Raw genomic sequence first — 18902 nt, forward strand, 5'->3', positions numbered from 1 at the left:
GATTATGAAAATAAGTGTATTTGATATTATGCATTTTTTCATTATAAGAGTATCATACAAAAATGATTCCGTGATGACTTCAATTACGAAGTCAACAAGGTTTACAAGACTACAGTAAAGCAAGGTGGTAAATTCACATTTTTTTCTCTATTTTCATTATGTAGCCGTTGTTAATATCATCCGCTCACTCATCTCACATCCTGTGTGTTAAAGGGTCATGTGAATCAGGGAATAGAATGAATATCTATAATTGCCTTCACAAGTAGTGCCAAATCGTGATGGGGATATTCCTTCATAAGAGTAGATGCCTGAAATGACTAGTCGATGACATCTAAAGGAGTTCGTGTAAGGATAAGTTTGATTAAGTTTTATTTAAAATTCTCTCTCTTCTTAATGATTATTTAATGGGCTTGATTAAGTTTTATTTACTATGAATTTGAGTTTGATTAATTTTTGTTCATTTATTTAAATTTTATTTGATTTAAATGTATATTGATCTGGATTTTAAGAATTCCATATGAAATTTAATTTCAAAACTAAATTTTATATGAATCAAATTAATTGTTTTAATTTAATGTAGCTTGCTTTGGAATTAAATTTTTTTTAATTTGAGTGTATATAATTTAAAATTTTCTGAATTTTATGCATTTCATTCCGTTAAATTTTATGCTTGCCAATTATGTACACTTTAAATTGATTTCAAACACTTATTTAACATTCTTATAAAGTGGTTAATTCAAGTTATATTATTTTTATTTAAGTTTTATAATGAGTACAATGTTTATGTTTCCTTAAAAAATTTATTCAAAGCTTGCATTTAGTTTTATGTTTTGGTAATTTTATATTTTTAGTTCAATATTTATAACCATATTTAGCACTTGCAGGTGACTTAATTTAACTTAAAGTGTAATAGACCCATAATTTCTAATGTTCATATTTTCTTCTAAATTTTTATATTAAGATTTGATTTAATTTTAGCCATAATTTTTTATAATTTAATTTGATACTAAAATTTAGCAATGCCATTGGAAGGTCCCAAGTCTTGAATGAGGAAAATTGAGGGTTTTATTAGGTGGTCGACAGCTAGCATAAAACTTGTAGAATAGTCATGACATAAATCATTTAATACATTATATTAATGCTAGGGCATGCCATGAAAGCGACACGCTGTTTGGCCTGAATATAATGAGAAGTGTGCAAAGGTTGTTGTATCGGCGCCTAGATATAGTGTTAAATAGGCAAGGGTTCCCACATCATAGACGATTGTGGGCAAAAAAGTTAGTCCATGTAACTAAAATTATGTTAGGATTGTGGAATGTATGCTCTCTTATATGCAAATTAATAGAATTAATTGATATTATGATTCATAGAAAGATAAATATTCTATGCATTCAGGAAACTAGATAGGTGGGAGATAAGACTAAGGAGATTAATAGTTTAGGGTAGAGTCGTACTAGAAATGGTGTAGGTATAATTATAGATAATATTTTGAAAGATAATATTGTAAAAAATTGATAGAATTTGAGATAGGATTATAACTTTGAAGATTATTGTGATGATAAGATTATTAATATTAAAAGTGCTTATACTCCTCAAGTAGGTTTGGACATGTTCTCAAAATTAAAATTTTGGAATGACTTAAAAGAATTAATGCAAAATATATGTTTTGAAGAAAGAGTTTTTAGTGGGGGAGATTTAAATGAACATGTTGGTAGAGAGATAGAGGATTTTAAAATCATTCATGGTGCATATGGGTTTGGAGCGACTACTAAAGGTGATAAGACTATATTAGGTTTTGCTCTAGCTTATGATTTTTTTATTACTAATATCTTATTTAAGAAAAGAGATCATGAGCATCTCATTACTTATGAGAATAAATATAATAAAACTCATATTGATTATTTTCTTGTAAAAAAATTAGATTATCTAGATTGATAATATTGTAAAGTCATTCCGAGTGAAATTCTATGTATCCAATACCGCTTATTAGTTTTGGACTTTAAGATGAAGGGGCAGAATATAAAAAATATAGCATATCATTATTTTAGGATTAGAAGCTTCCATTTGAAGAATTCCAACTAAAATATCTTTGAGAGTAAGATTCACGATCTTAAGATTTTGTTGGTGCATGAGAAAGCTAATTTTATGTGGGAAGTAGTAACATGTAATATTAAGAATGTTACAAAGGATGTGCTTGGAGTATCTAAAGGAAAGCTTTTCATAGTAAAAATAGGTGGTGGTGGAATCAAAATATGCAAAAAAAAAAAAAAATTAAAATTAAAAACAAGAAGCTCTATTATAAAAGTTGTTGGAGATATAAAAATTATGAATATTTTAAAAAATATAAAGTTTCACATAACGAGTCTAAGAAAGCATTCTGTGATGTAAGAACTTTATATTTTAATGATTTATATAATAGCTTATACACTAAGTAGGGGGAAAGATATATGCATAAGCTAGCCAAACAAAGAGATGGGAGTAGTAAGAATTTAGTTCAAGTGAAGTGCATTAAGGACAAAGATTAGAAAGTATATTTTTTAGAAGAGGATATTCAAAAAGGTGGATGATAAATTTTATAAAGCATTTCAATGAAGATTCTGAAAATACGATTGATTTTAGTGACATTAACACTCTAAATGAAAATAAATTTTTTTTAGTTTTTTCGGCGTATTACTAAACTTAAAGTTAGATAAGCATTAAAGAAAGTGAAGTGTGGGAAAACTGTTGGACTTGATGATATTCCAATAGAGGTGTTGAAATGCTTAAGGTATGAAGGAATTTTTTGGCTTACTAAATCTTCTAATATTATTTTGAAGACTAAAAAGATGTCAGATGTATGGAGAATAAGTATGTTGATTCCTATCTTTAAGAATAAAGGTGATACACAAGATTGTGCAAATTATAGAGGAATTAAGTTGAACTTTAAAACTATGGGAGAGAGTTAGAGAGCATAGGTTACGACGTGATACTAACGTTTCTCAATATCAATTTGGATTCCTGCCGGGTAGGTCTACTATGGAAGCCATACATTTATTAAGAGGTTTGATGGAGAAGTATAGAGAGAAAGGAAGATCTTCATATGATATTTAGTGATTTAGAGAAAGCATATGATAAAGTTTCAAGAGCACTGCTAGGGAGAGTTCTAGAAAAAAGAGGATTAATAATGCTTATATTCAAGTCATTATATATATATATATATATATATATATATATATGCTAAAAACAATGTGGTTTGACCAAGTATTTTCCAATTTTAGCTGGACTACAACAAGGATCAGCCTTAAGCCCATATCATTTTGCTTTTGTCGTGGTTGTTCTTACTAGAGATTTGCAAGAGGATGTTTCCTGGTGTATGCTTTTTGCTAATGATATTCTTCTTGTTGATAAGACTAAAGAGGGAGTTGAGGTAAACTTAAATTATGTAGGTCAATCTTAGAGTCTACTATTTTTTGTTTTTAGTATATCTAAAACTAAATACATAGAGTAATTTTATTAGTAATAGATCTATTAAGGGGTTTGTGTCTTTGAGTGATCAAGTCATTAAAAAGAGTACACGTTTTAGATATCTTTGGTCTACTATTCAGAGTGATGGTGAAATAGATGGGAATATTATTAGTAGAATACAAGTTGGATGGATGAAGTGGATGAATACATTGGGCTTATTGTGTGATAGAAAAGTACTACTTAAAAATCATGGAAAATTCTATAAGATGGTAGTTAGACCTGCAATGCTTTATGGTTCAAAATGTTGGCCACAAAAAAAGAAGCATGATATTAAGTTAAGTGTTGCGGAGAAGAAGATGATCATTTGGATGAGGGGCTTTACTCTTAGAGATAGGATATGAAATGAGCATATACATGAAAAGTTTGGAGTAGCTCCAATGGCAGATAAGATTAGAGAGAGTCTCCATAGATAATTTGGTCACATAAAATGGCAGCCTTCCGATAACCCGGTTATGAGAGTAGATGTATTAGATTTAACCTATGTTAAGAAAGGTTGTGGTAGACCTAAAAAGACTTGGTTAGAAATATTAAAAATGGCCTTTCTTTAAAAAAAAAAAAATTTAAAAAAAAAAAATAGAAATGACCTTTCTTTATTATATCTAAATGAAAATTTGATTTTTAATCGCATACAATAAAACAAAAGGATTCATGTAGCTAACCCCGCATAGTGGGATAAAGGCTTGTTGTTACTGTTGTTGTACTAAAATTATGTTTAGCATACTTGTAAAATGTTTGATTGCATTTGAAGTATTTTATTTAAATTTTAAGCTTCTTGCAACGTTTTTGTTTCATATTAATTTATATATGAAACTTGATTTCAGATTTTAGTTTTGCACTTGCTAACTATAGATGCATAATTTAATTCTAAAATCATGTTTAGCACACCTATAAGTACTTTATTTAAGTTCTATTCTTCTTTCCATTTTTGTTTTCATTGAAACTTGCAAGTGAAATTTAAATTTTAGATTGGTTTACATTTCTAAGCTCTAATGATACATATTCAATTTAATTTCAAGATTATGATTTTATTTGGGACAACTTTTTTATTACTTTTAAAAGCAATTTTTTAATTAAAAAATATCTAATTCAAAAAAATTTATACTAAAATGTTATTTTAGAAAGCAATAAAATTAAAAGCATAGCTTGCAAACTTGATCTTGGTATTGAGAGGATTTAAGATTGAACTCGTCGCTAGGATTGAATGTATTAGAACTCGATGTAAGTCTCATTATTCCTTAACACATCAATAGAGTGAAAAAAAAAACTTGAATTTTAATAATAAAAATCGATTGTGCCTGAGCTTGACTTGTGGGTTGACGCACCAAAACTAGGCATGAATAATTATTTATGCCTGAACTCGACCAACTAGTGTGCAAGCTCGGTGTATGAGAGAATATGCCCTTGCGAGTTCATTGGTAAGAAGAGTAATATGAAATCCTTGGATTATCCAAGTCTCGAACTCATCAATAGAAATATTATTAGCACTGCACTACCCTTTTTTCTTGAGCAAGCTAGCTTAATCCCTTCTACATGTAGGGCAAGCTTATCGCTTATTGGACCATGGAGCGAAGTCAGGCAGTGCCTTACATCAAACCTTAGCTTTTGTGGGGGTAACCACCAAGACTTAAGATCTATAAGGAACTCATGCACTACTCATTACAGATCATATCGGAATGGGGAAAGTCAACCAAAAGGGTTAGCTAATTTATATTAAACTCGTCGTCTTCTTTATTGGGCCTCACCTTACTCCAAGATTTACAGCCTTCATGAGGGTAATCACCTAGACTCACTAGCTATAGGGGACTTGCGTGTTATTATTTTGAAACATATCACAAAGGGGGAGTCGGCTTATATGGGCATTAATGGTTTTATGTAAGAGCTTGGTGTTTAGGTTTTCATGAATGGGTATCAGTGATGAATAAAGTGAGTTAGCCATATTTATTTTTGACATATGATAATAAATTTTTAATAATGAGACTAGATTCTCTCTCTCATTCATCTTATTTTATTATATCAAATTTAAATAGGGAATTGACCTCGCCTAAGCAAAGACTTCTCATAGGGCCTTTGGCTCGCCTGCAAGATTTTGTTTCTGTGGTTCTCGACTTTCATATAAGTAGTCTAATTTGCTTGATCAACACTCATCTATGTCAATTACATTTAGCAATTGCCAAACCATGCGCCTTAGGCTAGGGAATTTTTGTTCCAACTCTTGGGAGCACGTGTAAGGTTCGTGTCGAGTCACCCAACAATCAAGTGAATGCAAGTGCACCTTGTGGAATTTTGATCCATTAACTCACTCATGCGAGTTCCTAAGGGTAGGAAAAATGAGCTATATGAGCGAGTTTTCTCATTTGCATTCTTAGGGACACACAAGTTCCTCGAGCGTCGCTCATGTATAGGGGTAAGTTCCCCCAATATTTTGCATTAATGTTGTAAATTTCTAAGTTATTGATTTTTATTTACTTATACTAGAACTTGCTCCTTTAGAAATAGTAAAATAAATGGAATGGAAAATAATGTTCTGTTATTGTTGTTTAGTAAAAATTTGTAAATAAGATAATATAAGTACGAGGACTCCCCTATGGATAAAAGATTATCAGATTGTCGGCGACAGAGTGAGGTTGCCCCTCATTTTGATTTCTCTCCCCTTAGATGGAAGCTTGCCAACTACATGGTAGGTAAACACCATAGCTCTGAAATGTTCAATAGAGGCATACCAAAGATAGGGTTGTAGGTTGATAGGTCATCCATAATTATGAAGTCAACTATTGCAGTGTATCGGTGGTGTTCCTCACCCTAATGATGGGTAGGGAAAGTACTTCAATCTCCCTATGATCATCTGGGAAGCCATATAACGAACCTGCAGAGGAAGTGAGCTAAGAAGAATACAAGTTTATCTTTTTAAATGCAGTTCAAAAATTATATTTATAAAACTCCTTGCATCTATCAGAATATTGACGATCTAATAGTTGTCAATTATGGAAATGATCAAGTTGATGTCTTTAAAATGATTCCTTAATATGGGCTTGTTAACTTACCTAAAAGTGACTAGTAAGACATTTGTCGATGAAGCTAGCGAGGTTGATGTTGGGTTGACCTCCTTGATATTCATCTTCTTAGCATTTGTTGTCAAGTTCACTCGCTCTCCTCCCATAATTACAAGCACTACTCTTACAATATGCATTAATGCCTTCAACTTTTTTTCCATGATAAGTACTCCTATAAGACCTTGTAGGTGAAAACCCTCCTCCATGCATGGCCATGGTCCCTGTGAAAATCAGAGTACCTCAAAATGCCCTTGATGTGCATTATCTCCTTTATGCGCATTGGCTCTTATAGAACTCCTTATTCTGGAAAACCTCAACTAACTTGACCAAGATATTTTCAACGAAATTTAGGTGAGATATGTCAGTGGACGACATGCTAGTTATTCATGGTCTAGGTGAGTGATGTAAGTTAGCACCTCCACACTTAAGAGTGGGTGGTGTTGCAATCCTCAATGGCCTAAGTGTAGGGGCGCCCTTAGATGATCAGGGCAATGAAGAAATCATGATGGATGGGGTATTTGGTCCCTATTGTCCCTGGGATGAACTTTTTCATATCTCGTTATCATTTTTGCTCCCTCCTAGGAGTAACTTCATATTATTATATTCCTCGGCATTTACATGGTTGTTGGCCAATTCAATAGCTCAATGAGCATTCTTGGCTGCTGCTGTCCATAATGAATAGGAACCTCTTTTAGTCCTTGGGTCAAGGCAGCTTGGATGACTATAGGATTTAGGTCTTTTACTTCAAGCATTTTCCTCTGGAATTTCTCTATGAAGTTCCCTAGTTATCCTCGGGCTCCTACCTCATCTTGAGGAGAGAAGCTCTTTTAGGATTTTCTAACATCCTTCTGAACTCCAAGGAGGTGGAGTGAACCATCATAATGTCGACTCTTAAGAGTTGAGAAGAACATATGACATTTTACGACATAGTCAATGTCTAAGAGGGTGGTCATGGATTCAAAGGTGATAACATGGTTTATTAGGTCAATCGAGCCCATATAGAACTCTAAGTGTGTCACTTCAAACTTTAAAGGTGACCATGCTTCTGTGGTCTCCCATAAGAATGTGTTAGTGAGTTTAGGTTCGATTCTTTTAACTCGCCTGATCAAAATACTCCTTATCACTTGTCAAGGTGTGAGAGGGATAAGGCATTGGCTTCAAAGCCAGTGCTCTCGGTCATACAATCTCCTATGGTAGATGGTCGAGTTAAATGAGCCCTCAGGTGTACTATTCATTCATGCTTGTCCTTGGAGCCCGTCTCGTCTAAGGCATCTTAGATCGTCTTCATTATCATCTCCACCATCTTCATTAAGTCTCACAAAGTAGTCTAGTTATTATCAATATTCACTAATGGTTCGATGGCACCTGACTTGTTGAGGTTCACCTATTTCCTCATCTCTAGCATCCATTCACTAACCACATCTAAGAGAATGTTGAATTAAAATTTATCTATAAATGACACACAACTTGACTAATAGTCAAACCCTTAGAGGAGTGACCTGAAAATTATGTAAGAATGAAGAGAAAAGACAATGCTAAGAAAAAGCTAGAGAAACGTTATAATAATAACCTATATATTAACTACTACTACATATGATTCGTCCATATCATCATATACACTAATTAAAGATATTTAATGAATTGATCCTACATCATCCTCATATGAACAAAAATCTATCAGTGTAATCGTATTTAGAGAAATAAAACACATATAGGATATCAATGTTGAATAAAAGTGGATGTTTTATTTAAGAAAAAAACAAGATCCAAATTTGTTAATAGTTTAGTTATAGGAATTGAACTTGTGGATTGTGTTCCACAAAAGTGACACAACACATCTAGTTTCAAATTAAATTGATTCTTATCAATAACTATAATAATGTATAAGACCTCATGAGATCTTCAAGCTAAAAATTTCTTTTTACCTTCAATCATTTGCTTCATGTTTTAATAAATATCCAATCAAATTGGATGTCCTCTTTTATTTTCCTTCATATAATACAAAAATATTGCAACTTGATTCACCTTTATAATAGAATTAGTCAGCATATAAATTCATGGTTGTTAAAATATATTCTCAAATCATAATCAAACATGATTTGAATCATGCCCATACCTAGTTTGATCATGGTTCAAACACATTCTAACAAGCCACATTCAAACCATATTCAATCATGACTTGAATAAGTTTCGAGCATGGTTCAAACATGATTATTAAAAAAGTTCAAATATGTTCTAACAAGGCTCAAAAAAGTCTTTTCGAATTGTATCAAACTACGTGTTAGATCTCCATCAAAATAATATAATTTGTCATATGAAAGAAACATTAAAAAAAGTACTCATGTCTGATTAAATTGCTGCTAAATTGAATTTTTCAATTTAAGCTTCCTCGTTGCGGCCGCCTTGCCCTGCTGTGCTTGTAAAATGCAAATGAAAGGAAGATAAAAAGCAATGGAGAAAGCTGAATTTGATGTGGGTGGAACGTTGTTCTTCCTATATAATGAGAATATAAGCATGGTGGCAGTATTTTGACTAAAATAAATTTTTGGACATTTTTCTCTAAGAAAATAAATGACGGGTATATTTCAATAGCACAAATAGTTCTAGGGTCAGATGAAAATACTTCGCGTCCTTCATGCTGGTGGAATCATCTTATACACTTGAATTTCAAAGTCAGCCTCCCAAGGCTTTTTTTCTTTTGAGAAAACAGGAGAAACAGAATCACAACATAGTTATCATTTTTTTTTTAGAAGGGAACGATCCTAACGTACAAATTAGCTTACAACTAAGGCTTCATTTGGGACGGTTTTTTAACTACTTAAAGAAGCTTTTCAGTACAAAATTTTTAATTTTTGTACTAAAAAATTATTTTAAGAGCAGGAAGAAAGCTGTCTCAAAAAAAACCTAAATCTAAAAAAAAAAGAAACAAATATCCATACAACAAAAGAGAAAAAATAAACTTTAAATTTTCCTTTCCTCCGACATACTGCATTTGTCATTGGACAAAACACAAGAAAGAACGTTACATGAAGTTATGAGAGCTAAAAAACACAGTAGATCACAATCAAAAATCAATCTATAAAGAAAATAGAAAGTTAATATGCCTATTTAGTACAAAGAAACAATAACACACATAAGACCTAACCAAAGCTCAAAAACAATTGGATAAATCACAGTAATTCTAACCTTGAATATTATTTACAAATGAAGTTATTGCACCTGATAACCATAATAGATACCAGCGCTTCCAAAATAAGAATATAAAAAAACAAACACCGAAAAAGCTTGAATAGATGTGTAAATGAACGAAGAGGCACCTGTACATGAATCGATTACATGAACTTGAAGTGATGACTACTAACATGATAAGAGGGCAACCACCTTGCTTGCTGGAGCTTTTTCCCGTTTCTCGATATAAGCAGATGGGAACCAGCCAGCTTTCCCCTTGCATTCACCCTCTGACCATCCACTTTGAGTTGCCTTTTAATTCATAGCACGCCAGGAAAAAAGATCAGTGTATCGAAGAGTTTGATGAGATAGAACAAATATGAGGTAGATGTTATTCATTGAATGCTAAGTGAAAGTGAGAAATAGAATGAGTGGATGTATCTCTCTCTCTCTCTCTATTTCTCTCAATAACTCATTTAATGCACACAAAAATTGTAGAAACCCACTGAAATTTAATGCGATGCATTTTAAAGGACAATCCAAAACCAGTACATCAGCTGACTTAGGGCAGTTTTTAATTATATTCCTCAAGTTTCAAGGAACAAACACTTCTATCAAGAACAATGATGAAGAATATGATATTTGAACTAGTATTCTGACAGGCCTACTATATCTATAAGTGATAAAAAAAAGGAATTTAACCTATAATGAAATAAACTATAAAATTGAATTAAAAGAGACTCCTAAATCATATCAGGCTATAATTATCTGAAAGGAATAAAATTAAAAAGATATACCTGACGTACCACAACGTAATCACCAGCCGAGATGCTGAGCTCGCCATCTGTCTGAGCATCGAAGGAGTGAATAACCTATAGGTAGATGACGATGAGAATCAAAAACTTTTTGTATGATAAAATAGTGATGCGTCCAACTATCAAATTCCTAAAATTAAAATAAGAAATTAAAAAAAAAAAGGATGACAAAAATGTCATACAAAAGCTACCACAATAGAAGCTCTAGGCAAAGCAAATTTTGCCAAAAGCTTCAGTAAGATATGAAAACCAAAGAAAAAAAAAAAACAAAACAAAACAGATCTGAAGGAATTGACGCAAAATATAGTGGTTCTAAATTATAAAGGAAGCTCAATAGTTGTAGAAGCATCATAAGGAGAGCGCCCACCAAACACCATCTTCTTTATTCTTCTAAGAGAACATAATAAATGCTGCCTAAAGACACCGAGAGAAAACTGCTGAAAGATTTCCCTAACGCTAGGCTGTAGCACCTAAAAGTCAAAGCGGGAGCACATTTCCAAATCGATATCCTATTCTATTACTTTTTTAAAATAGCCACAGAAGAACCATCATAAGCTTTCATAATATTCATCATTATAAGCTTCATCTCAACTCAAATAAGGTAAGCTTTATGAATCCACGTTGTAAGTTCATTTTATTGGATAACGCATAGGTATCAACTCTATTTAAACCAAATCTCTTTGCATAATATGTAAATTGCTTTTTAGCTATATATCACACCCAGATGGGTAGCCTATTCCAATATCATTCAAACTGGAAAATTGGTCATTCTAATGTAACCTTGGAGGGGCTGATTCAAGGCTTTCATTTGGTGGGAGTTTAAGGATGTGGGAGAAACTCTTGAGTGGTTGAATTATTTAACACTGCCGTTGCCAGGTCCCAAGTCCTGGATGAGAAAAGTGGAGGGTTGCGTTAGGTAGTCGACAGCCAGCGTAAAACTTGTCGAACAATAATGACATGAATCCTTTAAGAAATTGTGTTAATGCTAGGGCGTCCCCTGGAAGCGACGCGCTGTATGGCCTGAATACAGTGACAAGTGTGCAAGGGCCGCTGCACCGACGCCCGGGTGCAGTGTTAAATAGGCAAGGGTTCCCACATCAAGGACGAATGTGGGCAAAGAAGCTAGTCCATGAAACTAAAATTAGGATAGGAACTTGGAATATAGGTTCTATTACAGGAAAATTAATGGAATTAATAGATATTATGATTCATAAGAAGTTAAATATTTTGTGCATTCAGGAAACTAAATGGGTTGGAGAGAAGGCTAAAGAAATTGATAGTTTAGGATTTAAACTTTGGTATTCGGGTATGAGTCGTACTAGAAATGGTGTAGGTGTTATTATAGATAAGAGTTTAAAGGATAATGTTATAAAAATTAATAGGATTGGAGATAGAATTATAGCTTTAAAGATTGTTGTTGATGATAAGATTGTTAATATTATAAGTGCTTATGCTCCTCAAGTAGGTTTGGATATGAGCTCTAAATTAAATTTTTGGAATGACTTAGAAGAATTAATACAAAATATACCTCTTGAAGAAAGAGTTTTTATTGGAGGAGATTTAAATGGACATGTTGGTAGAGAGGTAGATGATTTTAAAAGCATTCATGGTGGCCATGGATTTGGAACGACGAATGAAGGTGGCAAGACCATATTGGATTTTTGTTTAGCTTATGATTTTTCAATTGCTAATACCTTATTTAAGAAAAGGAATGAGCATCTCATCACTTATAAAAATGGATATAATACAACCCAGATTGACTATTTTCTTATTAGAAAATTAAATCGTTTAGATTGCAAAGATTGTAAAGTTATTCCGAGTGAAAATTTATGTACCCAACATCGATTATTAGTTTTGGACTTTAAGATAAAGGGGCATAAAATAAAAAATAAAGTAAAACAATTTTCTAGGATTAAATGGGGGCATTTAAAGAATATTAACAAAAATATTTTTGGAGATAAGATTTTAGATCGTAAGATTTTGTCTGTGCATGAGGATGCTAATATTATGTGGGAAAAAGTGGCTAGTGATATTAAGAATATTGCAAAAGATGTCCTTGGAGTATCAAAGGGAAAAGCTCCCAATAGTAAAAATAGTTGGTGGTGGAATCCAATCGTGCAAGAAAAGATAAAAAATAAGAAGCCTTGTATAAAAATTGGTTTAATTTTAAAATTCTGATATTGGAATATATAAAGTTGCTCGTAAGATGCTAAGAAAGCCATATGCGATGCAAAGACATTAAGCTTTTAGTGACTTATATAATAGATTAGATATTAAAGAAGGAGAGATACTGTATAAGTTAGCCAAACAAAGAGATAGAGTAGTAAGGATTTAGTTCAAAGTGAAGTGTATTAAAGATGAAGATCAAAAAATATTTTCTTAGAAGAATGATATTCAACAAAGATGGATGAGAATTTTTTTGCTAAACTTTTTAATGAAGATTGTGAAAATAAGATTGACTGTAAGTGACCTTAAGCGCCTAAATGAAAATAAAGATTTCTATTTTTATCGGCGTATTAGTAAAACTGAAGTTAGAGAGGCTTTAAAGAAAATGAAGGGTGGAAAGCTGTTGGACCTGATGATATCCCAATAGAGGTGTGGAATGCTTAGGAGATGAAAGGAATTTTCATGGCTTACTAAACTTTTTAATACTATTTTTGAAGACTAAAAAGATGCAGATAGTGGAGAATGAGTATGCTATTCCTATTTTTAAGAATAAAGGTGATCACAAGATTGTGCGAATTATAGAGGTATTAAAGTTAATGTGTCATACTTTAAAACTATGGGAGCGAGTTATGTAGCATAGTTGCGGCGTGATACTAATGTTTCTCAAAATCAATTTGAATTCATGCCGGGTAGGTCGACTATGGAAGCATACATTTATTAAGAGATTTGATGGAGAAATATAGAAGAAAATAAGGGGTCTACATATGAATTTATTGATTTAGAAAATCATATGATAAAGTTCCAAGAGATGCTAGGAAGTTCTTGAAAAGAAGGAGTAATAATGCTTATATTCAAATCATTAATAATATGTAATGCAGGAGCTATTACTTGTTGTTCAAACACAAGGTGATGGACCAAGTATTTCCATTTCGGTTGGGTTACATCAAGGATCAGCTTAAGCCCATATCTTTTGCTTTAGTCTTGGATGTTCTTCACTAGACATTTGCAAGAGATGTACCTGGTGTATGCTTTTTGCTGATGATATCTTCTTGTTGATAAGACTAGAGAGGGAGTTGAAGGTAAACTTGGATTATGGAGGTCAACCTTAGAGTCTAAAGGTTTTCCGCTTGAGTAGATCTAAACGGAATATATAGAGTGTAATTTTAAGTAGTAATGACCTACTGAAGGGATTGTACTTTGGGCGATCAAGTCATTAATAAGAGTACACGTTTTAGATATCTTGGTCCAATATGTCAAAGTGATGGTGAAATAGCTGGGGATATTATCAGCAGAATTCAAGTTGGATGGTTTAAGTGGAGGAATGCATCGGGCTGTTATGTGATAGAAATGTACCCCTCAAACTTAAGGGAAAATTCTATAAGATGGTAGTGAGGCCTGCAATGCTTTATGGTGCCGAATGTTGGCCTTTAAAAGAGAAGCATAATACTAAGTTAAGTGTGGCAGAGATGAGGATGCTCAGGTGGATGAGTGGCTTTACCCTTAGAGATAGGATACAAAATGAGCATATACGTGAAAAGGTTGGAGTAGCTTCAGTAGAAGATAGAATTAGAGAGAGTCGCCTTAGATGGTTTGGTCACATAAAACGACGGCCTTTCGATGACCCGGTTAGGAGAGTAGAGGTATTAGATTTGACTTATGTGAAGAAAGGTAGGGGTAGACCTAAAAAGACTTGGTTAGAAAATATTAGGAATGACCTTTCTTTATTAGGTTTAAATGAGAATTTGACTTTAATAGAACACAATGGAGAAAAAGGATTCATGTAGCCGACCCCACGTAGTGGGATAAAGGCTTGATGTTGTTGTTGTTGTTGTTGTTGTTGGTTGAAAGGAAAGGGTAATCAAAAGATAAGTTCATGGCCAACCCTTGAGCTCACCTTGGGGACCACTTGGGCCAAAGGTTTCTTATGGTATCGGATCCTAGGTATGGAACCACTTGGGCAAATTAAGGTAATGTTTTTAGACATGATCTTGAGTGGTTGGTGATGTTTCAATGATTTAGATGACATAGGATGGTGAAAAGCCAAGACTAGGTCAAGGGGATCTAATTTAGACAGATTTGATTAATCTTGGAATATTGTGTGAGAGGAGAGGTTTAAGGGTGCATGGATGGGCTGGAATGGCTGCATATTAGAAAAAATGTGTGGAGAGTAGATCTAGAGTAATGGGTGATAGAAAAGAAAGGTTTAAAGCTAGGTCAAAAGAACTTTGTTGTGGCGGATAGCTTTAAGTGAGATTTAGATTTTTTTTTTTTATTGGCCTTATGTCGTGGCGAAATGCTTTGGGATGATGCTAGGAAGATGTGCTAATATGCTATGAAAGATTGAAAAAGGGATCAACAAGAATTTAAAAGATACATATTGTCTTCCTACAAGAAAAACCCAAAAAAGGAGGTCAACCACCAAGTTCTTAACCCTTAAAATTTCACTTTTCCATCTTTTTTGGAAAATTTATTTTTTTTTCATTCACTCTAGCAAATATTTAAAGCATTACATCAGCTCTAAATTTTCAAAATTTAAAAATTTTAAAAAGGAAAAATGATAGGAATTACTAGCATTCACAAGTATTCCTAACCCAAATCAGTAAATCACAACAATTCTGTTGCAAGGGGGGGTCAACTCAAACCCAAAATAAGTTGGATTTGACTTCCCTTAAGCTTACAAGCTCAATGAAATTTGAGCGGGAATTTAGACTGGTCTTTAGTTCAATTATTGAACTAAGGGTTAACTCATTATTAGCTAAGTTTTAGTTCATAGTTATCTTTTAATTAATGTAATTTTATTATAATTTTTTATGTCTTAATTTATGTTGTCCCTTGGGATTCCAAAATGGCTTTTGGAATCCCAAGAAAGTTTGTTCTCCCATGCCGTGGCTCCTTAACTTCCACGGTTGGCTGTTGTTTTCCGTGCATGGCTCCTTGGTTCTCATGGTGGCTGCTGGTTTTCCGAATTGGGAGCCTTCCCGTGGCTTTTTGGCGCCTCGGTTCCGTGCGGCCTCTTGGGTTCCTGTGGCTGTTTCCTCGATTCCTTGGCTGGGCTGTTTTTCCGTGAAAAGTAAGGGGGCTTTTCCATGGCTTGTGTTGTTTGGATTCCTATGGGAATTAAATGTTGTGTCCGTTTGTATTCCCCCTTTCATACCTATAAATATGAAGTGTTATGTAATGTTTTGAAGAGTGATATATGAATTTTTGAAAGGAAATCTACGGATTTTCTTGGAGAAGCTTGCGAGCTTTGTCCACCTTCTTCTTCCACCTCCTTTGGAAATCTTGCGAGCTCTTTCACCCTTCTTCTTGGCTTCTAACCTCTTTCGTCTCTCCGCAAGTGACCACCCCATCTGTATCCTTCGTCTCTAAGTGAAGCAAGTTTAGGATGTCTTACTATTAGATTCAAGTTTGTAAGTCGTTTAATTTTAATTTGTGTTGTAAGTTTGGTTTTTTTAATTTCTAAGTCTGTTTTAGATTTGAAATGTAAAAATTTGTTCGTCTTATTACGTAGGAGTTTCTTATTTTCATTTCCTTTGTGGGCTGAGGTCCTCGGGTCCTCCATCCCCCAGATTTTTGCCCGCATCATTTGGTATCAGAGCAAGTTAGGAAGTCCTAGGATTTGGTTGTCAAGTTTTGTTTTAGTTTGTCAAGTTTTGTTTAAGTTTGTCAAGTCAAGTCTTGTTGTGAGTCTTAAAAAGTATTGTGAGTCTAAGTTTCTTTAGATTGAGTTTTTATTTGAGTCAAAGTTTATTGTTGAGTCTCTTTTTTTTTAAGGAAAAAGACAAAAGGACGGAAGAAAACAAGCCAGATGAAATTGAAGATCCTATGGATAGATGGATTCCATCTAAGTCAACAAATCCTCTAGAGTATGAATTGTACAAACTTCAATCATGGATGCACCTACGTACAGAAAGGTATATGAAGAAAAAGCAGCGTTTACAAGATAAATTCCTGAGAGAACGGGATGAGATCATGCAGAAATATAAAGATTTGATCAATGAATTGGATGCACCGTCTTCACCTCCTCAGAAGAATCAAAAGCTAACTCATCAAAAGATGAGTTCTCAAGAAGGGGAGTCTGATGTAGGCAAGGGGGGTCAACTCAAACCAATAATAAGTTGGATTTGACTTCCCTTAAGCTTACAAGCTCAATAAAATTTGAGCTGGAATTTAGCTCATTTATGAGTTGGTCTTTAGTTCATTTATTGAACTAAGGATTAGCTTATTATTAGCTAAGTTTTAATTCAAAGTTATCTTTTAATTAATGTAATATTATTATAGTTTTTTATGTCTTAATTTAAGTTGTCCCATGGGATTCCAAAATGGCTTTTGGAATCCCAAGGAAGTTTGTTGTCTCATGCCGTGGCTCCTTGGCTTCCACGGTTGGCTGCTGTTTTCCGTGCATGGCTCCTGGGTTCCTACGGTGGCTGCTTGTTTTTCGAACTGGGGGCCTTCCCGTTGCTTTTGGCGCCTCAGTTCCGTGCGGCCTCTTGGGTTCCCATGGCTGTTTCCTCGGTTCCCTGGCTGGGTTGTTTTTCGGTGAAAAGCAATGGGGTTTTTCCATGGCTTGTGTTATTTGGATTCCTATGGGAATTAAATGTTGTGTCCGTTTGTATTACTCCTTTCATGCCTATAAATATGAGGGGTTATGTAATGTTTTAAAGAGTGAAATATGAATTTTTGAAAGGAAATCTGCGAATTTTCTTGGAGAAGCTTGCGAGCTTTGTCCACCTTCTTCTTCCACCTCCTTTGGAAATCTTGCGAGCTCTTTCCAACCTTCTTCTTGGCTTCTAACCTCTTTCGTCTCTCCGCAAGTGACCACCCCATTTGTATCCTTCGTCTCTAAGTGAAGCAAGTTTAGGATGTCTTACTATTAGATTCAAGTTTGTAAGTCGTTTAATTTTAATGTGTTGTAAGTTTTGTTTTTTTAATTTCTAAGTCTGTTTTAGATTTGAAATGTAAAAGTTTGTTCGTCTTATTACGTAGGAGTTTCTTATTTTCATTTCCTTTGTGGGCTGAGGTCCTCGGGTCCCCCATCCACCGGATTTTTGCCCGCATCATTAATTAATGTAATAAAAAATTTGGGAAGTGGCCCAAATTCTTGATCACAAAAGAAAAACTTTTCTAGGTAATAGAAAAGACAAAATGACACAAAATAGACGAATAAAATAAAACAACAACTTTTCTTCATAATATAAAAGACTTACAAACTTAGACACTTACAAATGACTCAAACAAGACAAACACCTAAAGTTGCATTTCTTTGAGAAGAGGGATACAGGTGAGGTGGTCACTAGCGGAGAGACCAAAGAGGTTAGAAGCCGAGACGAAGGGTGGAAAGAGCTCGCAAGATTTCCAAAGTGGGGATGAGAAGGAGAATGGAACAAGCTCGCAAACTTTTCCAAGCAAACCTGCAGGTTATAGCTTCCAAAAATCACATTTTCACTTAACTTAAACATACACAAAACATCTATTATTTATAGACCAAATGAGAATACAAATAGCCACAAAACATTAATTTAAAAGCTAATTAAATAGGGAATATGAAAAGCCAACAGCCAATTCCAGGAAACGAAGCACCAAAGCCACAAAAAAGCCCCCAAAAAGTCACGGTAAAATAGCCCAAGCCAACCCGAAGAGGCAAACGCAAGAACCAAGGAGGCCCGCATGGAACCGAAGAACCAAGGCACGGGAAAGGCCACTCAGCACGGAAACCTAGCAGCCAATCGAGGAAACCAAGGAGCCAAGGCATGGAAAACCAAGAGCCATCCACGGGAACCAAAGAGACAACAAATAGGGGAATGAACCTTAATTTATGAGCTAAAAAGGCTCTCTACTAGACATTAATGAGCTAATATCTAGTAGAGGAAAGCATTTATGAGCTTGAAACATAAGAAGAGGCTCATTAATGAGCTGGCTCAAGTAGAACTTACAAAATTTTCAACTCAACTTGTTTTGACCCATTCCTTGCCTACATCAAGAAATCAGCCACAAAATAGGGAGAAACAAGAGATATTCACTAGAGATCTGAGAGAATTTGAAGCAAATCTCTTGTATTCCAATAGAAGATGCAAAACAACAAGCAAATATACAATTTCCTTCAATTCAAGAGAAATGAATTACTCTCCACAATCTCCAGCAACGCCAAGAGCCCAAAACAAACCCTTGATCTCAAACAAGATTCAAATTCAAGATGATC

General features: G+C 34.0%; 1 protein-coding gene across 2 annotated transcripts in view; it reads right to left on the minus strand.

Moving 5' to 3' along the window:
- Window positions 1–9608: 9608 nt before the first annotated feature.
- LOC110110085 (SH3 domain-containing protein 2) overlaps window positions 9609–18902 on the minus strand; it is a 55953-nt gene continuing 46659 nt past the window's right edge. Inside the window, exons 9-10 of one of the 2 annotated variants that reach the window (XM_020841392.2) lie at window positions 10529–10594; window positions 9609–10034 (exon numbers count right to left, since the gene is read on the minus strand). In XM_020841392.2, coding sequence (XP_020697051.1) covers window positions 9912–10034; window positions 10529–10594 — 189 coding nt within the window. In that variant the 3' untranslated portion in view covers window positions 9609–9911. Of the gene's footprint in view, window positions 10035–10519; window positions 10595–18902 lie in introns of both variants that reach the window. The other variant, XM_020841391.2, reaches the window with a different exon arrangement.

Source organism: Dendrobium catenatum, unplaced genomic scaffold, assembly GCF_001605985.2.
Source record: "Dendrobium catenatum unplaced genomic scaffold, ASM160598v2 fragScaff_scaffold_227, whole genome shotgun sequence".
Taxonomy (NCBI): domain Eukaryota; kingdom Viridiplantae; phylum Streptophyta; class Magnoliopsida; order Asparagales; family Orchidaceae; genus Dendrobium; species Dendrobium catenatum.